Below are 24,091 nucleotides of genomic sequence, written 5' to 3'. Positions count from 1 at the left end.
CTAACCTACATCATGAAGAAGCCTCACTTGGATTTGTGGAAACACAGACACTTTTCTGGTTCTTACAGAATGGTATGTACTTCCGTCTTACAAGAAAAGTTGCAATCAAATATTGCAGTGTTGTTTTTATCCCAGCTCACCGTGACCAGCTGTGCAGTGAGAACAAGTGTGTATTTCTCCATTGACTGCTCTGATTACGTCTGAAATTCCCAGGCTTTCTCCACCCCCATTTTTCTAATAAAAAAAGTTTGTGGGTAACATGACACTGCTGAAGGAGTTATGGCTATGGGAATGTTGTGCATATAGCTCCTTAACTTCTCAGCTCCTGAACATTTTCATTGTGGTCTGGTACTTGGGAAGCCCACAGACTGAACGGCTTAAGATGGACACAGCAAACCGACTTTGGAACTCATTAGGTCTTTAGAAGTTTCAGTTCTGAAGAATTCTCCTTCTAAGATATGTCACTCATCTCTCGTGCTAATACCATAATAGGTCCTGCATCGTAAACCTGTGTCTAAATCAGAGCCTGAAAACTGAGATGGCTGCTCTTTATATCCCTCTTTAAAACAAGCGCCCTACTAGACAGCATGGATAGTATGCACACTTGATCTGCTTACAACAAATCACTGCATTCCTACCTTGTTATGACAACTGACTGCAATATTCCCAGTCCCACAGTTCAGCGTGACATCATTTTAAAATTACTATGGGGGATTTCAAAAAACAGGTGTATATTTTACTCCAGTGTTGCATCCCGTAGCAATTAGTCAGACTGTTGCCTTCATAAATCTTATTGAAGTTGCTCATTCTTGTCCAATAGCTGATTGGCAGTTATAGGTTAGTATTCCAGCATAAACATTTTGTGTATCTTTAAGTAACTTAAGCTTTTTGAAAAGTAAACATAATTTCAAGCAACTTTGCAATAAAACGTACAAGGTAGTCAGCACAGCAACCAAGCTTGACAAAGGGTCAGGTGTGACCGAACCGTTGCTGTAATGCCCGAAAGAGTTGCAATAAAGGCATTTTATTTTTAAAAAGGAGTGGTGCTGTTTCATCTTGCAACCGGAAAGCAAAATATACATAAATTAATTAGCAGTTCCCTAAGCCTAGCCCCCTGCTCGCCTGCTGATCTGTCTGACTACTTTGCTGAGCTGGCTGACTACTGTTACTTTGTATCAGCAGCCAAGTGTCCTCAGCCTGCATCCTCCAAACCCCACAATTCCCTGCGCATGTGATTTCAATAAGGAACGGAACATCCCAGTGCAATGCATTGTGGGTTATGTAGTTCCTGCATGGTGTCTGTAAGCTGTGGGGAAGTTATTACAATTTGTTATTACAATTTTCCCTGCCAGGATTTCAAATGATGCAGAAAGAGAAGAACTGTTAAACAGCTGGATTTCATCATAGAAAATGGCATTTATTCATACTTTTTGAAGAAACAGGTAACTTAGGGGTTTCTGTGTTATGTGTGCCTCTTTATCAAATTTTGGTTTGGAAGCCGGAGTTCCCCTTGCCTCTATAAATAACAAAAACGATATTTCAGTGTTGTTTAAATGTGAAAGGAATTAATATGCCAGTGCAGCCTCCTTTAAGCAACTCAGACAATGCAAGTCGTTATTATTTTATTTAAAGTGCAAATATGTAAATGGCTCAGTCAGTTTTCATGGACTACAACTCTCTGGCAGGCTTTTGGTGCTGGGGATTTTACATCAACACAACTGCTGGGTTGTGCACCTTTGAGTTAACTTTTAGCATGATACAGAGAATGATATCCCAAGGCAATTTGCAATTTAAGTTTATATTATTTGTGTGTGTGTTTTTTAATTATTTATCTTTTTATTCAGCAGAGAATGATATCCCAAGGCAATTTGCAATTTAAGTTTATATTATTTGTGTGTGTTTTTTTTTAATTATTTAGCTTTTTATTCAGCAATTCTTTAATTTGCTATTTCAGCAATGTGGTTGCTAGGGTCCAAATTATGACTGGAATATGAATAGGAGAGGGCCTGAACAGAAAATTAAATAACAAAAAGTAGCAATAACAATAAATGTGTAGCCTTACAAAGACTTTTTGTAGATGGGGTCAGTGACCCCTATTTGAACACTGGAAAGAGTCAGTGTGGCAATCCAGCGATCATGCCACTATTCTTATCTATAACTACTGCTCTGCTGAGTCCAACTATGTGCAAGGTGTGTGCTCTTGTTTGCACCCAGGGGTGTAACAACAGAAGAAGCAGACCCTGTGGCTGCAGGGGCCCTTAAGGTAGAAGGGCCCCATGAGGCCCTAATTCATATACAATTCCACAAAATATCGGTAAAACAGGTCCATTTCTAGACATTTTGGGGGCCTGAAAAATAATTTGCTGGGGGACCCAGTAATATCTAGTTATTCTGCTGTTTACACCCCCCTAAAAAAAGGCACTTCTGTGTCCGAAAGGAATGGGACTTGCTCAGCAAAGCACTATATACTATTAAGTATTGTATGCTTGGGAAATATGACTCATGTTTCCAATAACAGGGCTCAATTATCAAGCCATTTTGACAGTTGCATTGCCGTGAGTAACCTATGGTCATGGACTTTCAGGTGTTTCACCAGGGCACCCCCGGGATATTACACAACACACACAGTGTCGGAATGGGATACCAGGGGCCCACCAGAAAACCTTAGGCTGAGGGCCCACTTTCCAAACTACTATAACTCCTCTCCTCACTTAACCTCTTTATTCTCCTAGTCTCTTTTCTCTACATACTATACTATATTCTTCCATTATTAAGCCTCTTTGCTCTCATAAAGAAATAGAGAATGACCATGAAATAGGCCAAATGGTTAGAAACAAGAGGCCCACTGACCCCTGGGCCCACCGGGAGTTTTCCTGGTTTCCCGGTGGGCCGACACAACAGCCTATAAATATTTACTTCTTAGGGTAAGGCCAGACGAGGAGATTCGGGGAGATTTTGTCGCCTGGCGACTTATCGCCACGTCTTTTGCGCGACTATCTCCCCGAACTGCCTCAGAGTCTTTTCCCCATAGGCTACAGCGCAAAATCGCCTGCGCTAATGCACACGCGGTGATGCGTTTTCAATAGTCGCCCAAAATTGCCTCACAACTTTGGGCGACTATTGAAAATGCATCGCCGCATGTGCATTAGCGCAGGCAATTTTGCGTTGTAGCCTATGGGGAAAAGACGCTGAGGCAGTTCGGGTAGATAGTCGCGCAAAAGACGTGGCGATAAGTCGCCAGGCGACAAAATCTCCCCGAATCTACTCGTCTGGCCTTACCCTTATTGTTATGTATCATTTTGCAGCCAGTACTATTTACCTATAGCTGGCCCTGCCCATGGCTGCCATTATTGTTCATACATTTCCCTATGAAAGTAGCACTGATTGAAACACTCCATCTGTCAAAGCCCTAAGTGGATACTGAGAGGGTGAGGTTTTGTGTATACAATAAAATAAGCTTGCATTCAGAGACATAAGCAAATATGCTACAGGATAGATCATGAAGGAAATGTTTAACATTGGCAGTAAAAAGTGGTGACTCAATGAAAAGAACATTCTTTCTATTTCTGGGCTTATAGACTGTTTCAACAGCACCTTAATTAATCAAATAAAATAAATACAATAAAATAAAAAGATTTGATGGAAAAAAAACCTCTTTTGATATAGGATCTCTGTTCTTGAATGTTAATTTGATGGATATTCTTGGTGTTCCTGTCACATCCCATTAACAGATGTCATTATGAGGGATAGCAATCATTTGAAGGCAAATGGACTGCCCTGTGAGGTAGGGGGGGTTTGCATCTAATTAAACTCTGTCCAAAGGTTCATTTATATTAGCCAGTGTTTTTCAATCAAATAGCATTGTCACCCAAAAGGTGCCTCAAACTAACAAACAGCCTCCTGCTAAAGTTAATTGGTAAATTATTTGTGGAAAGGGGAGAAAAAGCTGGAAACTCCATGCCAGCACTGCAAAATGGTATTGTTTTATTCTATTCAACTGGTTTTAACTAAGCATGCAATGAACCCTGCATTTTTTGGTTTGTCCAAATCCAGGGTTACAGATTTGGGCAAATAACGAACTGAATCCAAACCCTTCTGCAGCGCCGGAGACACAGAGGCACCAGCGGAAAAGCCAGATGCATGCCTAAATGTGTACACGCGTATCCAAATCTCGAACCAAATCTGGGATTCGCTGCATCCCTAGTTTTAACCAAATAGTGGGAAATAAATTGGGAATCAACCTAGATAACGTTAGCAATTCAACAAAGCAATATTATCAGTAAATAAATTATAATTGGTGCCTAAAGGTGGCCATACACGGGCAGATTAAAGCTGCTGATACCGGTCCTTTATACCAATTCAGCAGCTTATCTGCCTGTGTATGGGGGCTTCCGACGGGTTTCCCTATCGATATCTGGCTACGATATAATCTCGCCATACGAGATTATTTTATAGTGTATGGTCAGCTTTAGCGCTCTTACAAATGGGGTTTTTTACATCAGTCAACAGAGCCCAGGAATATATTCCTGCAAAGGGACAGGTTATCGACCCCAAAACATTAAACACTTTCCACCGTTCAGTGGGTAAAAAAGGGCTAAGTGCCATTTTGGTGTGTGCACCTTCCTGTTTTCTTTATTTTGAGTTACAGTGATGCCCTACCAGTCTAAGGAATGGTACAACTACCACCATAATATACATTATATTGGAGTGCAAAGTTAGGAAAGTCTGTACTAATTTCCTGTATCTACTGTACCTAGGGTTTCCACCTGGCCGGTAATTTACTGGCCTGGCCGGTAAAAATGATGGTTGATCTCAATGTTATTAATAGGGAAAAATAGTAAATATATAGGAAGGCCGGTATTTTTTTCTAGAAAAGGTGGCAACCCTAACTGTACCACGCTGAACCACAGAATGCAGATGGAATGCTTGGTTAGTTCTGTGGAGATGTCTTCAAAATGTTCTTATTTACAGAAGTTCTTGTGTGGTTGAACCAAAAAAAAAGGCACTGCATATGGCATGTAAAATCTCCTGCGTGTAAGAGCCCTTAAACAAGTGCTTAAATACTCAGCTACAATGTATAGCTGCAAAGTAGTGCTGTAGTGCTCAAACTGCCCAGACAAGTTTATTGGAATGTCAACAATAAGGGGATCTCCACCCTAAAACTTTTTTGCATAATGAAAGAAAATTGAATTGAAAGAAACTTTCCAATATATGTTAATTAATAGGTTAGAATTGGTCTAAAGGTATGTGTTAATCTAATTGCTAATGAAAGCATTGTTTGTCTGGCTTTTGCTTAGAATGGCATTAACTTTCATTATGCAAAAAACTGTTTTTTAATGAGATCCTTTTAAAGACATAAACAATTAGGTCACCCCATGCTTTAGATACAATTAAAACAAATTAAACTAATTAATTGCAAAAGTATATATTTGTGCATTACATATATCAAGGAGAATATTTATCAAAGGGTAAAAATGGAGTTTACTGGATGGTACTGGTACTCCCCATCTCTTTCTTTTTTCTCTGCTTTTACCCATAACAAAACATACCCCGAAAAGCCTAAGGGCAGAGACAGACAAGAAGTTTCGGGGAGATTAGTCGCCCGGCGACAACTCGGCTCTTCTTTGGGCGACTAATCTCCCCGAACTGCCTCCCCGCCGGCTAGAATCTGAATCACCGGCGGGATGGCACTCGGAGCACTTCGTTTTCCGAAGTCGCCCAAGGTTGCCTCACGACTAATCTCGATGAGAATTTTCACGTCTGTCTCTAGCCTTAACAAGTCAATATCTGAACAATCGCTAGGTGAGCCGACGCTGTAGTTATAGGCTTGTAAAAACATCGGTTCACAGTAGGGTTTTTTATAATATACTTATAATAGTGTTTTCTCCTATGTTGATTGGTCCTACCCCCTTTTGCTTTTCATCTGAGATTTTTTAAAGTGATACTGGCAAGTTAGGCGATCAGCTTGGAAATGGAAGCCTGTATTCAAGCTCACTATTGCTTATAAAACTTTTACAATAAAACTTTTAAGTAATCAATTTCTCAGACCCAGAAGGGTATGTGTTTTGATCATGACAAAGGTGGAGGAGAGCCAAAGATGGACTGAAAACCACAGCTGTGATTTTGGCAAATATTTACAGTATAATTGATTGGTAAATGTAATCCCCCTGCAGTGTAAATGCATGTGTGCTTGTGGGAGAGAGCAGGTGTGTGTAGTGGGAGAGCTTAATTACCATGCAGGGGTGGTGGGACATATGATAATGTAGATCTGACCCCCACCCCCAGGACATTTCTTTACTTTTTCATCCTCACCACACTCTATATTGCAAGCAGTTTTTTTTTAACACTGTTAAGCATAAATACTATTAGGAAAGGTTACAATAACTTATCATGTTAGGGATGACAGGATAGTAAACCGTATCCAAAGTAGTAAAAGTTGTGTGTGCTTCAACCGCCTTGTAAGAACTTGTGAAGTGGGTGCAAAGCAGGCCAGAAACCCTTGCCAGGGGTTACGGAGACATCTCGGAAAAAAATACAGCTGGATCGCCTCGTAGTTGCAAAAGTGAAAAATCAAATATATTAGGTCAGAAGTTTTGGGCACTCTCGCTTGTGAAAGGGTTAGAGTGAGCGTGAAACGTTGTCTGGTTGTCTGCCCGAATAAATTCAATTTTTCACTTTTGCAACCTCAAGGTGCTGCAGCTGTATTTTTTTTCCAGCATAGTAAACAGTGGCTCAGCGATTAGCTACCTTGCAGTGCTAGGGTTCAGTTCTAACCTAAAAACTAGATTGTAAGCTTTAACAAGGGAGACACGGATACTGCAAGGCAAAATAGGTCTTCACTATATAAATGATCATAAGAATAAAAAAAAAAAGCCATTTGAATATATCCAAGCTATTCCATGCTAAGGTTTTCGCAGCATGAATTGGTTTTAGTGAAAGGCTGGTGGATACATTTGACTGAATGTAAGCAGCAGTAACTGAACTAAAATAAAAAAAGGTCAAGGAATAGGCTTGCAGGTATTTAACATATGCAGCAGGATTCACAGGGAGTTTAAATCCCAGTAGGACTCTACAGAGTGCAGCTCCTTTCCTGATGGTTGGAATTCAATGAATAACCCAACTGCCTACCCCACCTGCTTACTCAAAAGAAGTCTGAGATCAATCATCCAGTCCCCTTCAGTGACCCCCCAGCAAAATAATTAGCAGATCAATAATTAACCCCTTACACTAAAGTTTCTTCATCTACTTCATCCCCCCCTAGTTACTTTAAAACGGGTTCTCTTGTGAAATAGAATTATGCCTTCACTTCTTTTAAAACATACAAGGCACAAAGGGGTAGGCACCCATATTAAACAAGGAGCTGAACTTGTGGTCCTAGCTATATTTTGTCAACAGATGGAGGGTGACAGGCTTTCCATTCCCATTACTATAAAGGTGGCCATAGAGCAGGGATCCCCAACCTTTTTCATCCGTGAGCCACATTCAAATGTAAGAAGGGTTGGGGAGCAACACAACATGAAAATAGTTCCTGAGGATGCCAATGAAGGGCTATGATTGACTATTTGGTAGACCCTATGTGGACTAGCAGCCTACAGAAAGCTCTATTTGGCAATACAACTGTTTTTTATGTAACCAAAAGGTTCCTACAAGTCTGGAATTCAAAAATAGACACCTGCTGTGAAGCCACTGGGAGCAACATCCAAGGGGTTGGGGAGCAGCATGTTGCTCACGAGCTACTGGTTGGGGATCACTGCCATAGAGGCAAAGATCCTATTGTACGAATCGAGGCTTCATACGATTTTCAGACCGTGGGTGGAGAGTCCAGACATTTTTTTCCAGCGGAGATCGGTCGTTTGGTCGATCAGACATGTTTGATTTTGTCCCGACCGATCCTGCTGGAGCCCATCGAGCTCTCATCGTAATCTGATCGTTCGGCCATAGGGCTGAACGTTCAGATTACCCCCGATATCGCCATTCCCATTAGTGGCATATCGGGGAAAGATTGGCTTATTTGGCGATGTCGCCAAACGAGTGGATCTAGTCTATGTCTATGGCTTATACAGACTTATATTAACCTACATCTCAAAATTCCTTGATGCAGGTTAAAATGCTAATCATCAAAAATGTATCTTACTATGATAATCTATCACATACCTGAAACAAAGAATGATATAGCCGATTGGGAAGAGGTTATAAAAGAAAATGACACGCAAATATACTCTTACGAGATATAAACAATGTTTCATATAACTTAAAATCTTTATATTAAAAGTAACTTTTTTTTTTTTTTACAATATATAAAATAAATCAAGTGAAATATGAAACTTTTGGTAATTTGCAAAAGAGCAACATTTCTCTGTATTAAATAGATCTATAATGTATAAAAGCATTTATGGCCAATTCATTTTAAAATGTTTGTCCAGGTTCAAGGTACATATATCTATAAACACAAAGGAGATAAATTATGTGTCTGGTATTATCCAAATTCAATTAATTAAAAAAAAAAAAAAAAAGTGTAAAAAAATGAAATCTTCTTTTCTAACCTGGCAACTGACCTATTGTCTGCTTCATATAAAACGTACATAAATAAAATTTATTTTCTGAAAATATTTACAGATAATGACAAACTCTAGGCACTTTGATTACAGGGTACAAATGTAAGAGTACCCTTAGCTGTGAACTTATCTCCGTTGCTAAGAAGTTCATGTGCCCTGGCAAGTGGGATCACAGTGCTACTTTTGCCCATCTCTTGGGGCCGGGGAAATAAATCCCTGCCATCTCTAGTCCTTAGAATCCAGAGCAAAGTGACGACATCTTGTCACGGAATGGGGTGGCTTTGGCTTTCAGTGCTATGCATCCGCGATTTGAAACTGGCTTGGCATTTCTTTATTCTTCCAGAACAGCAGAGAAACAGCACAGCGATTCCCCATAATACCACATATGGCGCCTTTTATATAAATACGTTTCCTATTAGGAAAGGAAATAACACTGTTTTTCATTGTCCATATCTCCCAATTTGGGCAGTCTTCATTGTTTTCAAGTCCCAAGTTGACTGTGAATATTGTGGTAATTAAAGACACACGGAGAGGATGGCACAGGATCAGGGGCAAAAACAGAATCATCGGATGAAGAACAGGTGCTTGCAGAATCTTCGCAGGAAGGAGAATACTGTTCAAATGGCATAGATAAGTCCAGATACTGCAAGGAAAGAAGGAAGAATATTCGTTTTAATAATATTAGCCTATAGACATTCTATTGCATTGAGATATTATATCCAGTTTTGTGGCCCTACAGCGGTTACTGTATTTGTCCTCTGGCATGTACTCAGGTTGCCTTACAGAGTTTTATCTCCTGAATTTGACCCTGTGCTATTTGAGTTCCACATGTCTTTCTTGACTAAAAGGGCATTTCTAATTTGAATTCAACTCATTTGTTTATTTATTGTTTTTTTTGTACAAAAATAACTACTAATCCACAGAGAGAAATAAAGGCCCCACAATATGAGCCCTTTATTTCTTCTTCAGCTCTGATGCATGCAAAGTCTCAAAGACATTGTTTTCAGGTGAGCACTAGAATACAGGAAATGTGTACATAACATATTTCATAGGACTTATTATTATGCTTGTTATTACTAGATTTGTACTTGTTAGGGCTTATGAATACGCTTACCTCTTCAGAAACAGCTGTAAGGATCCTGTCCAGATGTTCAACCAGCTGTTTAAATGTTGGTCTCTGAGTTGGAACCGCATGCCAGCACTCCCTCATCAACATATACCTACAAGATTGAAAAGAGGGAATCAATATATCCAGCCAAACACAATGAATACTACTAGTTAGCAAATAGCATTATTATTATTAACATGTATTTATAGAGCACCAACATATTTCGCAGATCTGATGCTTTTAAATGTATTTGTGGTCATCGCCTGGGACTAACTTTTTGTATTATTAAAAGAAAAAAATGGGCACTTACAATTCATGAGTACAGTTGGATGGTTTGTCCATTCGATGACCTTCCCGTAAAAGTTTAAATAATTCTTCTACAGGTATTCCAGGATATGGAGACCCTCCAAGAGTAAAGATTTCCCATGTCAATACTCCAAATGACCAACTGCAGAAACAAGACAAAGTCAGTGAAAAGCTAATAAAAAAAAAAAAAAGTTTCTTTTTTTATGTACTGCCTTTTATAGTCTATGTCAGGTATCCCCAACCTTTAGAACCCGTGAGCAACATTCAGAAGTAAAAGGAGTTGGGGGGCAATACAAGCATGAAAAATGTTCCTGGGTGGTGCCAAATAAGTGCATTTAGCAGTCCCTATGTGTATTGTCAACCTACATTGAGGCTCTGAATGGCAATGCACCTGGTTTTTAAGCAGCCAAAACTTGTCTCCAAACCTGGAATTCAAAAATAAGCACCTGCTTTGAGGCCACTGGGAGTAACATCCAAGGGGTTGAAGAGCAACATGTTGCTCACAAGCTACTGGTTGGGGATCACTGGTCTATGTACTACTCTGTTGTTGTAGGTCAGTTAATTTTTGTCAAGCAATTAAACTACATGACCCTCCATTCCCTAAATTCATTTTTTTATTTATTTATATGTATAGGAGTTGTCCATAGATGAGGGGAGAAAAAAAAACAAAAAAACCTTGAAGAACTTACATGTCACTCTGGTGGGTGTAAACTCTATCAAATAAAGCTTCTGGAGCCATCCATTTAACAGGCAGTCGACCCTGTTTGTAAAGGAAGAGTTAGAATCAGTGTATAAATTATATATCATGACATCAATCACTACCACTTAAAAAATACTATTAAGTAAAAAGAAAACAAAAACAAAGCACTAAAACAGTATTTTCCTAACTGCAACACGAGCATAAAATCCCTTTTCTAAATTCCCTTTTTTAAAAGTAGGAAGTGATATATATGTCATAGTCTAGGAAAACAGAGCAGGACAGAATAGTAGTAGTAGTAGTAGTAGTAGTATATCTTAAGAGCATAATGCCTTTAGTATCCATTATGCAGACAAATGGAAAAAAAATGTCAAAGTAGAACTTACGTTACTAGTTTTCTTGTAATAATCAATGTCATGAACCCCTCTTGCTAAACCAAAATCTGCAATTTTCATAACATTATCTTCTGCAACAAGAACATTTCTGGCTGCCAGATCCCGGTGTATGCACTGCAAAGAGGTAAAAAGGGTAAAATATATTAAAGCAAGTATAACTTCCTCTCAAAGCAACAACTGATTGCAAAAGTATCTGAACGAAGAAGAAGAATCTATAGAAGAGCTTAGCAGGCCACAAAGGTTACAGTGAAAAACAATGGAATGTGTTAATTGATTTTTATCAGTTAACAAACCACCCTGAGATGTCCAGAAGTATCTAATTTAGCAAGCTTTATTGGAGTTGTAACTTCAAATCTTTCAGAATGTGTTGAGATCCACCAATAATAGAAGCTTTCACTTATGCTTACCCTCTTAGATTCAAGGTATTCCATGCCACGGGCAACTTGATAAGCGCAAGACACTAGATCTTTAAATGACAAAAGTTCCTCTGGAACCTTGGTGATATCAAAGGCATCTTCTGGTGTGGGAGGGCGCCTGGCACGTAGAAACTCACGCAGATTCCCCTTAGAAGCATATTCAACTACAACAAATAATGGTCCTAAGGGAAGAGATGTCAGTGTTTAAGGTGATGCTCAGGCTTGTTTTAATAACTACTTCTTTCTACCCTTTATCCTGCTAAAATAAATATATACTTGTATTTATGAAACACACATCTCCCTCCCCAAATGGTTTATCTCTCCCTAGTTCTAGATTCCAGATTCCATGCTCTGAGTATACTCACCCTCTTGAGTGCAGACTCCAAGCAAGTTAATTATATTCTTGTGTTTTCCAATGACTTTCATCAACTCCATTTCAGAAATCAGATCTGATAAGTCCTTGTCTGTGCCATTATCTACAAAAAAACAAAATCAAACTTTCATTGTTACAGAAATGTATAAAATTTGCCTACTAGTTAAGGGCTATAAGGATTCATGGTTTAGTGTTTTTTTCAGTTATGTACTAACCTTTGAGCATCTTAACTGCAACAGTAACTGGTTTCTCAGGCCGGTCTTTCTCAATTCCATATCCCTCTGCTCTTACCACTTGTCCAAAGCAGCCCTCTCCAAGCGGCTTCCCCAGAACAAGCCTTTAGGGACAGAAAGAAAGAAACAAAAAGGTTAAACTTGAATCAGTTGCCACACAAAGGAAAACCATTGAAGCCCCCTTTTAGAGCAAAGTATCACCTGTCTCTTGGGAACTCCCATTTAGCGTCAAGTGGTAACTCGACCTCCATGACACCAGGCAGCATGGGGGCACAGCTTGAGGAGAGACGAGTTATGCGAATCAGTGGAGCACTAGACTTTCCAGATGAGCTGGACTCCAAAGAGAACTAAAAATAAGAATGTACATATGGTAAGTCATCAAGCAAATAAAAAGTGTGAACAAATTTAGAGTCCACCTATTTGATGATCAGTGGTGGAACTTCCAGGGTTTTAATTGTACCAGGACTTGCACCCTCCTGCGTTTCATGGCACTTTAATAAAAAAAAAAAAAAAAGGCTTCTGGAGGGGGTGGGAGGGGGGGGCTGCACAGTCTGCACCCGGGCCGACGCTACATAGTTACGTTACTGTTGATGATAATGTTACTAGAACAATGTGTGCTGTTAAGCCAAATGTTTACAAACAAGCATAAGCCTCTAAATTAGATGGCAGCATCCTCTGAATATGTAGATAAAGGTTGTTTTCTGTGCACGCTATGAATTAGTTTCTGCTATGTCCAGATCAACAAGTGCACTAGAAGAGTTAACAATTTGATTAAAATGTCCATGTATGAAATAACTGTTTTGCCCCAACAGTAAGCTTAATGGACGTGTCCTGAAATTGTGTATGTTGGGGTAACCGGGTGCAATTTCTTTATCTGGCATTTTTGTGTTCAGGTCATTTTGCATTTTAAGCTAGATTTTCATTTTTTTTATTTTTTTTTGCAACTGGCGCATTAGGATTATGAGAATAAAGTAAATATTAGGTATATTTCTCACCTGCCGTATGAGGGGGAACTTTGCCAGTTTATGGACAGTTGGCGTTTGCAGAGTCTGCTTGCTGTGGGGTGTCTGCATTCGGCACAGAATCACTATCACGATGGCCATGGCTACAGCCAGGAATCCAGAAGTGTATATTATTATGTCCATATATCTTGACTCTGCTGGCTCGGCTTGCTCAAGGAAATCTTCATCTGTGGGGGAAGGAAGCAGTGACATGGTTAAAGTTACAAATGTGCCCTTGACCTTTTTATGTGGTTCTTTTTTGCTCTTTCACCTAGTTCCATCTGTCCTTCTACATCCATTTAACTTGAACCCTAGCAAGGTTCATTTTACAGTAACAGCTATGGCTGCTCTTAAGGCTAATAGTCAACGATGCAGTTATAAATTGGTAAACAAGTAGCATTGCATTTGAAAATCCTCATGATTAAAATACTTTGATTAAATGCTGTATACTAATGTTTTTACATTACAGGCAAAGAAATATAAGAGCTAATAATTTAACAAATACATTCAAAAAGAGATACAAGACAGAGACATTCAAAACATCTCTCAAACCCAGTTGTAAATAAACAAACTCACTTGGAAGCACAGTCAGCCAAGCAGACTGATGAGAAAGACCAATAGAATTGCCCGCCAGACATGTGTACTCCCCTGCATCTTCCATAGTGATATTCCGTAGGTGAAGCACCTCTACATCCGAAGTGTTAATATCTGCTGTCTGCAAACGAAAATCACAGAAAAGACTAAGATAAAGAATACAGTCACAAAACATCCCATATACTCAAGTTAGTATCACATACATACTCCAAGTGCCAAATGCCCATGTTGGATTCTTTTGTTTCTTACCTTCAGCACTTGTACATATGGAAAGTCATCAGGGCCAAAATGGCTTCCATTCACTTCAATGTGTTTAAGCCATTGGATATGTGGCTGAGCATCACTGTATACTTTGCAGTAGAATTCAACATCGCTACCTACACGTGCTGTGGTGTTTGCTGGAAGGCCAGCCTGTAGGATAGGCCGGTGAGATGACCTCTCTGTAAGTAAAGGAAATAGAAATGGGGGTTATTCTCCTTCAAACAATATGGTATACATGAGCCAGTACATAAAATATGTAAAAAAAAAAAAAGGGCTGGACAAAATCCAAGAGACAAAATCCAAGGCTGCAAAGCAACTTTTGGTGCTGTGTCTAAGAACAGCAGCTTGTAGTCATATCAAGATCTCTTCAAATAGGTCTATGAAACGTCAGAATGCACTAATGATAAAGCATGCTTCGAAGCTACAATGCATTGAAAGTGAGATCTCCAATCTGTGGCTTTGGAGTCGTCCCTCAAACTGAGCATACAAAAATATAACTAGTTTCTGTTTTTCTTGCACTAAATACAGAAAGGACTGAAAGCTCTTTTACAGTTGTTCACTAGAGCTTTACAACACAACAAGCATAGCAAATATAGATCAATTTCAATTAAAATTGTGATAATAAACAGCAAGTCAAGATAATAATGACAAGCATGCATTAAAGGGCTACTCTGCAAACAGGCATCTAAGTTTATGCCAGACGATGGTTTACATTTACAGAGTTTGGCTGGCTAATAAACAGAGGAGACTGGAACTGCAGAGCACTTAACGACCCTCATTAAGTTTATGGCCTTACAGTATCTTTGGGACTTTGAAGTCTTAAAAATGTCCAAGCAGGAGACCTTAACATTTTTTGGGACGCCAGCAGCCCCTGTTCTCGCATGGCAGTTGCCCTTTAACTCCAGTGACTGATGATGTGGTCTATCATTAACATCTACTCTCCAAGACATTATAGTTCTTAGGACTGAACAACAGTTTTAAAGCTTTGTCTAAATAAGCATCACACAGCATCAACAACTTTTTCAGAATCTAAGTTTCTCTTTCACTTTGCCAGCTTCACTTGTACAGTTCTTGCTATTCATTGGATTAACAACCATCAGCAGTTTTATTATTTTAGTAGCTAACTCACCGAGCACATCCAGAAAGTAGGTATATGTGAGGCTGCCAACTCTGTTCTCCACCACACAAGTGTAGTTGCCACGGTCTGATGGAACCACACTCTCCATTACCAGGCTCCAGTGTTGGTGGCGAATCTGTTGGAGGTAAAAATGCGAGAATATTAGATCGCTCACAAAAATAATAATGTTTGATAACTCTAAGTAAATTAGAAAAATATTGTCGCAATGTTATGGATAAAGCCTGAGATGCCATGCCTTACCTGGATCCCACCAATTCTGTGCTCTCCTCGAAATTCTCTGCCATTTTTAAGCCATCGAATAGTGGGAAGAGGACTTCCACCAGCCGGACAGCGGAACTTGACTGTGTTACCAGCTGGAACAGCATGAAGTTTCTTGTCCATGCGGTGAGGCTGGGTCCAGTATGGTGCTATCAGATAGAAGTAAGGATTTATTAGTAATCATAAAGTCATTAAATCTTGAAATGCATATCTATCTTAAAAAGATTCATAATTATCCATCATGCATTATTATTGGATCAGTTGCAAAGATTGTTTGGTTCAAATTCAAAATGGTTCAAAATGTAAAATTAACATTCAATATATTTCATTATACATTTCTGTTAAATCAAAGCCAGTGTTTTGCTTTAAGTATATCTCATTGAGAACTGGGCTTTTTATTTCTGTAGTAGTAAGACACAATTACAGTGTGATTAATGTTTGCACGATTATGCTTTCTAAGAACCATAAGACCCCTGCTGGGATCTTGTGTTGTACCTTAGTTTGTTTTATATTTTTTAAATACCCTCTTGGTTTATCTCGTAGCTCCAGGGCATATCTGAATGTATACAACTTTTAAAGACACAACAGACTGTCTGGTCTTTGGTATGTGGAGAACTCCAGATAAAGACTGTCCAGTACTGAAACTGTAGGTTTTATGGCAATAATAATAGTGGTTAAAGGGTCCTTATAACCTCTAATTATCTATAATCATACATGCTCTCTCACCTTGGAAAAAATAAACAGGCTCCTCATTAATATCAGCGGTTGCGTCCTCCCTACGGCCATCCTCATCATCATCATCTTCTTCTTCATCTCCAGATGCCAAGGAGTCTACAAGGAAAATGTAATGGTAAGTGAGAATAGCAGACTGCCAATATGATGCTCCTCTGGAGCCTATTATTAGTACACACACTATAGAATTATGTGAAGCTGTAATAACTTTTGAAATGTTTTCAATGACATTTAAAATACTTTGGAGGCTTCCGTACTGAGCTGTGTTTCTTTGTGAGCCATTAACAGAACCCAATGGCCCTCATATATAAACATTAAAATGTTTAACAGGAGTTCTCTACATCAATCCCACAAAGTAATTAATACTTCCCCATGTATTTTTAAAATGACCTACCAACAACAGATATGGAGAACCTTCGAAGGATTTTGCCTGTTCCTCTGACCACACATATGTAAAGTCCAGAGTCTTCATAGGTCACATCTGAGACTTCTAGCACAGTCCCTACCATGCGAATCTTCCCTCCTGACAACAAACGCTCCTGCTCGCGGTACCAGTTGATACTGCTGCTTTGGTTGGTGTCACAAAACAGCCGCAGAGCATTCCCAGGGTCCAATAGCAGATGTTCTTCAACCTCAGACGTTTCTGTTTGGCCTAAAGAAAACGCAGAATAAAATTATTCCTAATCTGTAAAAGGACTGCATATAGGTCATAAAAACAAACTCCCAGGTTCTGTTAAAGGAGAAGGAAAGGCACTTGAGGGTGCCAAATGTTAGGCACCCCCGAGTGATTGTATAGACTTACTTGAAACCCCGGGCCGGTGCTCCTATCAGCAGAAAACTGCACTGGCCCAGGGGTTATACCAGTGAGCACCATGGAGCGATCCACTTCCTACTTCTTTCTTCAAATTTCCCGAGGCAAACTCATGCACAGTTGAACGAAAATAGCCGTCTTTTTAGTTAAACTTCGGCTTTTCGTTCTACTGCGCATGCGCAACCACGTGAAGACAGAGGAAGACGGAAGAAAACCGCCCCGTGGTGTTCACTGGTATAACCCCGGGCCTGTGCAGTTTTCTGCTGATAGGAGCACCGACCCGGGGTTTCGGGTAAGTCAATACAATCACTTGTGGGATGCCTAACATTTGGCACCCCCATGTGTACGAAGCCTTTCCTTCTCCTTTAACTAGTCTGCTGTGTACATTCGAGCATTACCTTCATAATAATACACAAGGCACTATTTTATTATTTTAGGAATACAGTTGAATCCAACCAGACAATGCCAAATACCTTAAGACTCCAAAAGTTAAACCAATTTAGGTTGGTTTGTTATTTTGTGAATTGCGCATACAGAATGTAACGCGCTGCCCTGTAGGAGCCTTAAAAAAAAAGCTAGAACATTATAACAAAAGATGCTGATTAAGGAAAGAATTTGATGATAACAGACAGATTTAATGTGTGAAAATGCAAAACTTTGCCCTTCCTCCCATGGTGTTTATTTAACCAGCAGCTGAACTTCATTGGTGTAATTGGTGTTCTTTTGGAGTTTTGATGTGAAGACAACACACTTCACATTGGTTCCATTTCTCTCACCTAAGCCTGTGAACTTGTGATTTGACCACCATGTCAACCTTTGGCCTCCCAAGAAACCCATACACAAGTGGCAAGCAACAAGACCTCCCTTTCTTTATCAACTGCTGCCAGGGCGTTCGTCTTATTAGGGGTGACAAGAAATGCCTGATATTTGTATGTTTAATTAAAGTCCACTCAACTCACACCGAAGCAGCAGTTCACTGGTTTTCCCTTGTATATATATGTGCCTGTGTATAATGAACCCCTAACACAAGCAACAACACTATTTGAAAGTTAACAGCAAATGTCACAGAAGAGCCCAGATCTGTAGCGAATACTTCTAGTTACGTTCTATTATCTAGTTCTAGTATCTGTAATCTACTGGCCAGCTCCATCGCGAGAATGTTTACAGTGCCATGAAAAATGTAACCTAATTACATTACATGGAGCGATGAACTCTACTGCCGTCTAAACTAATCAGCTAGTATCTTCCATGCGGCACCAGTGCCTTGTGTATGCAGTGTTTTATTTACTAATTCAAGTTCTACTGGCAGACCATGATCTACATCAACTTTGTCTAACAGCCTCTACCCAAAATAGCTTTATTATTATTATTTATTATATTATTTATATTATTATTATTATTTAGCTGTATTGGGTTATTATAGGGATATCAGTAAATAATTATACACAAATGTTATTCGTAAACGTCATTTATTGTGCACTTTTTTTCTACACTAGTACGGTTTCTGTTTACAGGAACTTGGTTTCCCTCTGGGGGCAAGGCTGTCACCAGGACTGTATTTGCACAGCAATCAATGTAATAGAATAATGAAATGATAGGCTATGTATTTAGGTTTGCATAGAAAATCCATAATTGGACAATAACTTGCCCCTCTCGGATCTATTCCCACCCCCAAGTATGATTAGTCATTGTGCTACTATACTGAAAATGGAGTTGCAGCAGGAGTCAGTTGTGTGAATTAGTGCTAAACTACTCCATCTCCACACGATAAATTCTGTCAATTTGGGCCAAGGAAAAGCACCCTTTAATCTGGTAAAAACCATCACTAGGGTTGCCCAGAATAATTATCTGCTAATTTGTATCTGTCATATTAACTCTTCGAATTACTATATCTGGAAGCTCATCAATCTGGCAGTTTATCCATACACTGAAATAAAAACTATGGCCTATAGTGGTCAATTAATCATGGAAAGTGGCAAAAACTTGCTTGATAGTGACGAGCTGTAACTTTTTCAATTGATTCTGTATCCAACCAGAGCTGCAGCTGCAAATTTACGTATAGCTAATAAATATTAGCTTGCAAAACATTGCCCTGTACTGCTGCACATAAATGAACTGCATTAAAATGGTCCTAGGAGTAAACAACTACCCCACGTGTAGCTTTTGCATTAACACAAAAAAAACAACAAAATGATAATATTTTTTGGGAGGTTACCTTTCCAGTTGGCTTCATCTTCGGATAACGCTGGCCTGCACGAGCTTAATGTGGCAACAAACAGGACACCCAACAGAAACCTGGGAAAGTTCTGCATGGCAGTATAGCTTCTTCTTATGGATCCAGACATTACTGGTGCGTATGGGCAAACTAAAGTAAAATGAGAAAGCAGTGTTAGATCTACATAATACAGACTCTCAAATATTTTAGACCCCATTCCTCTATACAGTGTGAATCCCTTTATTGATTTTTCGTTATTATTAATGCAGCCACCCATAGTTACGCTGCAAGATGGATCATTGAACCCAAGGTAATAAGACAGAGATAACTGCTTATGCTTTACATGCAAAAACAAAGCTGACCTTCATCCCTATAAACCCACGGATATTTTCTTTGATGGGAAATGAGCATATGCAACAATTCTAACCTTTAAAGTCGTATATTAGAAGCCAGTGACAATGATGGCAAAGAAGAATTACATTTACAATACACCCACGGGACAAACAAAACATAGTAAAACGGTCTTGTGTGGTTCCCCTGAGACAACTTGAATAGGCACCAAAACAGGTATCACTTACACTCAAGACTTCTACAGACCTACAACATCTTCATATTTTCAGACCATTATATTGATCTCAATGCACGTCATGGCTGTACCAAAACTCAGAACAAATAAGGACTTAAGGATAATAGGGATAAACCCCTCTCCACCCCCTTTCTCATGCCTGCATAGACATTCCAGTAGATATCAATGTGTAACTAGCTGCAGGGACCCTGGGTTCCAGCTTAATCTTTGAACACAGTGCAACAAAGGCTTTTGTGTGCCAAGGCTACTCTGGTTATAGATTTACAGAATAGCTTTGGTGGTAGAGCAAGAGTTTACACAGAGCACTTCTGCAATCACAGAAGATAAGAAGGCAGTCAATAGAAAGTCAGGGAGATGGCTCAACCAAAAAGATAACTGACTAATGGAAGATTCCTCGGACAACTCTTGGAAACAGTTGCTCCTTATCAGGAACATCCCCCATCTTTCTTCAGGGGAGAAAACGGATCACACATTTGTAGCCACGTATGCCACTCCATGCCAAGGGACAATTTCATCCAAGGGTTGGGGGTCACGGTTTTCCCTTTCCTAGGGCACATGGAGATTTGTAATCTTGAAACGGTATCACCCAAATTGCACATTTCGCTGACCAGGTGCTTGATTACTATTTTATGGGGAATACAAAGTGTCAGTGTATTTTTGTAGAGGTAAGGCTTTACCACATGGGCAGATTCGGGAGATTTAGCCACCGGGCGATTCGCAAGGCAACTTTGGAAATCGAAGCGCTGCGAGTCCATTGGTTCTAGAGTTTTCTCATTATAGCAGGCAGAGGGAAGGCAGTCCGGGTAGATTATTCGCCCCACAGAAGGGCGACTAAATCTCCTCGAATCTGCCCATGTGCTAGCTCCCTTATACTGTAAGAATATGGTATACAGTGTATATATATATATATATTATATATATCAGATCTATGGCACTACAGTAGAACCCCCATTTTACATCCCCTGATTTTAAGTTTCCCCTCAATTTACATTGTTGTTTTGTGGTCCCATCTATATATTATGCATAATACAGTTACCTGATTTTACATTTTTTTTCTGGTCCCCTGAAAACGTAAAATGGGAGTTCCACTGTATAATTATTGACTGCGCGGTAAGCTGCTCCTAGTTGCACCCACACACCTAGCTAACAACAAAAATATATACTTTATCCTTCAGGAACAAAGTACACTAAATCATACCATTGAAAGTGAAATGATAGCATAAACTACCTATCTAAAGAAAGGATGGGCTGGCAGTTTTTGAAGTGTTATTGGAATACAATTGCCAGCATAGACTACTGATCTATAGTCCAAACACAAACTAAACAATTCCAATACAAAGCAAGTGGCCCATAAGCATAAAACAAAGTTCCTGGGCACCTTTAGGTGTTTATTTTGCCATCTCCAAACACTGCCATCACGATTTAGCTTAAAAAATGCTTAAAATAGCGCAAATGAAGCCTGAATAGCCCAGATGAATTGCAATATAAAAAGCCTGGGCACAGTATGAAGTGTTTAGCACTTGGGGGGCTCCACTGAGCGCCAATAAATCACCAGTTGCAGCCAGTGACATTTATATTGCCCCTCCATTAAATTCAAGCCACACAAAAGGGACTTCACACAAACCCCCAAAAGAAAAGAAATCTCTGCACAAAAGCAGCTTTGGGACAAACACAACTGAAAATTCAAGAGCAGCTTCAATGAATGGGACCTTCAGTCAGTGCGCTGGTGGACCCCCAGCTGTTGTTGTTCAACTACAACTCCTACAATTGGGGTGCTGGGACTCCTTGCCTTGTTGGACGGAGCGAGGGGGCGCAACAAGAATAGAATCCGTTGCGCTCAGCCCTTAGCGCCATAGAACCTGTGAATGGACCAGACACCAGCAACAGACGCAACTGCACTTGCCCAATAAAGTGTAAGACACTGGCACAGCCCGGTGCCCTCACACCCCCCTCCTACTGTACCTGCTGCGGCTCCTCGTGTGTCAGTTACTCGCTCTCCCCATTCATAAGAAGTCCACGATCAGCTCCGCTAATAAATCCCCAAAGTGCCGAAGCGAAGGCAAATAATTCCAATAAGAAGCGCCGCTGCGCCAAAGCCCTTTCCTTCATTCACTTCGCATCCTTAGCCCGAAATATAAATCCACACAGGCAGGGAGGGATCCAGCCTCGCCGCTAATCACAAGCCGAGCGTTTCTCCTCCGCGAGCTACATCCAGGGAAACGCGACTCGATCGCACACTGTGAGATTATGGACTGTGAGTAGGATGTGCCTCCCTCTCTCTCTCTCTCTCTCTCTCTCAGGCACTGGCACAAATTGCTCAGGTTACACTCAATAGGCGATCTCTTCCCCCTCCCTGGAACAATGGACTATAAAGGGTGCAATGCTACAGGGAATCCCACCGCTAACACCGCCCCCAGGCTCTGCTCCCCCTCCCTCTGGGCTGTTTCTCTCCCCTCCCCCCACCTACTCACCCTTTCACACTCCAATTAGGTTACTTCTCCCCCAGTTTTGTGTTGCAGGATTAAACTGCCTCCCTGCGCTGCCCAGCTCTGCCCTTTCTTATTCCCAGCAGGGGTTCCTCTCTCTCCTTTGGATTCTCTTCTGCCTAATGATGTTATTTAGGGATGGCCAGCCTGTGGATCCCCTAGCTATGGCTCAACTACAATTCCCCAAATCTCAGGACAGCATAAGCCTAGACAACCACTGGATACAACTCTTTAAACATTTCATGGGTAATATTTATGGCCATTAATAATTTATGTCCAATAATATTCATGTCCAGGTTCTTTAACTTGTTTGTTATATTCAGTGGTGTAACTAGATGTTACTGGGGCCCACAGCAAATACATTTGAGGGCCCCCAAAAAAACAAAAGTTGTTCTTTTTTTACCAAAATATGTTGAAATTGGTCATTATTTAGGGCCTCATGGGGCCCCTATACCTCCTGGCCCCCCTGTAGTTACACCCTTTGTTAGATTATTGTAAGATCCAGTGGCATAACCAGTGTCGGACTGGGACACCAAGGGCCCACCCAAAAACCTTAGAGCAGGGCCCACCAAAAAACCTTAGACCAGGGGCCCACTCTTAGTTCTATTATTCTTCCTTTCCTCACTCAACCTCTATTCTCCTAGTATCTTTTCTTTACATACTATAATCCACTATCTATTTAGCCTCTTTTTCTCATAGAAATTGGGAATGACCATGAAATAGGCCAAATGTTTAGCAGCATGAGGGCCCACTGACACCTGGGCCCACCAGGACTTTTCCTGGTATCCCGGTGGGCCAGTCTGACACTGGGCATAACTAAACATTACTGGGCCCCACAGCAATTTATTTTTTAGGCCCCCAAAATGTATAGAGGTTGACCTGTTCTATCAATATTCATTGAAATTGTATATGAATTGGGGCCCCTATACCTCCTGCTCCCCCCCTGCAGCAAGAAATCTTAATTCTAAACCTTTTGACTAGAAGCACCTTACAACACCTTATGTCTCAAAGTGTGATTCTGACAGATGCAACGTTATTCTGACTTGATCCCATCAGTGTAAATTAGCCTGGCAGACTTACATCCTTCAGGGTTAATATGGCCTTAAATTTGATTTAGGGCTGTCAGTCACAATGCTGAGTACTGCATTAGGGGCCATAAACCAATCACAATAAAGTTCTGAGACCACAGCTAAAGCAAATAGGGTTTTAAAAACACACATACACATATATTACTTTTTTTTTAGATTATATACAAGGAGTTTTTCCTTTTGCATCTACTGGAATAAGATAAATTCCTGTGGAATTCTGGAGAAATTCCTTTTTTTTAAGCCCCTATTCAGAAAACAGTGTCTCGATTTATTCAATCACATTTCTCCCTCTCTCTCTTTTTTGAAATGCATTGAAGTTAATTAGGTGTTTGGATAAAACAGACAGAATATGCTTGTGAAAAGATAACACACAATTACCTCTACCCCCTGCAGCCCTGTCTCTACACCCTCACCTTCCAAGATTGGGCTTGGCTGAATAGAAGTTTTGATTAGACAATGAAGGGTGAATCCTTAGACCATTCACACTCCAAACACTCAAGCAAAATTCATCAAGTTGTTATGCAAAGTAGTTGTGTTTGTGTTGTCTTAAAACTTATGGTGCCTGGAGTTAAAAATATGCAACCAACCATTAATTAAATGCCCTTTCTGTACCATATGTCTCCAATAGCTGTAAAAAAACAATAAAAAAATAAATAAATAAATATATATATATATATATATATATATATAGATTAGCTCATAAGGATCCGCACACCAAAATTCTTTCATCAAAATTCAGTGCTTTATTCAGTACATAGATCCGGATCTATGTACTGAATAAAGCACTGAATTTTGATGAAAGAATTTTGGTGTGCGGATCCTTATGAGCTAATCTACA

The 24,091-nt window shown here is 40.0% G+C and overlaps 1 protein-coding gene across 1 annotated transcript; it reads right to left on the bottom strand.

The window, feature by feature from the left end:
• Nucleotides 1–8,321: 8,321 nt before the first annotated feature.
• fgfr4.S (fibroblast growth factor receptor 4 S homeolog) lies at nt 8,322–21,672 on the bottom strand. Its single transcript, NM_001088550.1, is given in 18 exon segments — nt 8,322–9,198; nt 9,670–9,775; nt 9,974–10,111; nt 10,659–10,729; nt 11,053–11,175; nt 11,469–11,659; nt 11,843–11,953; nt 12,066–12,187; nt 12,285–12,430; nt 13,079–13,272; nt 13,661–13,799; nt 13,928–14,118; nt 15,069–15,192; nt 15,318–15,484; nt 16,062–16,166; nt 16,462–16,719; nt 19,094–19,243; nt 21,642–21,672. Coding segments are annotated over 17 exon segments (2,478 nt in total). The 5' UTR covers nt 19,224–19,243; nt 21,642–21,672; the 3' UTR covers nt 8,322–9,036.
• Between the last annotated feature and the right edge of the window lie 2,419 nt (nt 21,673–24,091).

This window comes from Xenopus laevis, chromosome 3S, assembly GCF_017654675.1.
Source record: "Xenopus laevis strain J_2021 chromosome 3S, Xenopus_laevis_v10.1, whole genome shotgun sequence".
Taxonomy (NCBI): domain Eukaryota; kingdom Metazoa; phylum Chordata; class Amphibia; order Anura; family Pipidae; genus Xenopus; species Xenopus laevis.
The sequence above is the reverse complement of the archived record's forward strand: the minus strand, read 5'-3'. Positions and strand labels throughout refer to the sequence as shown.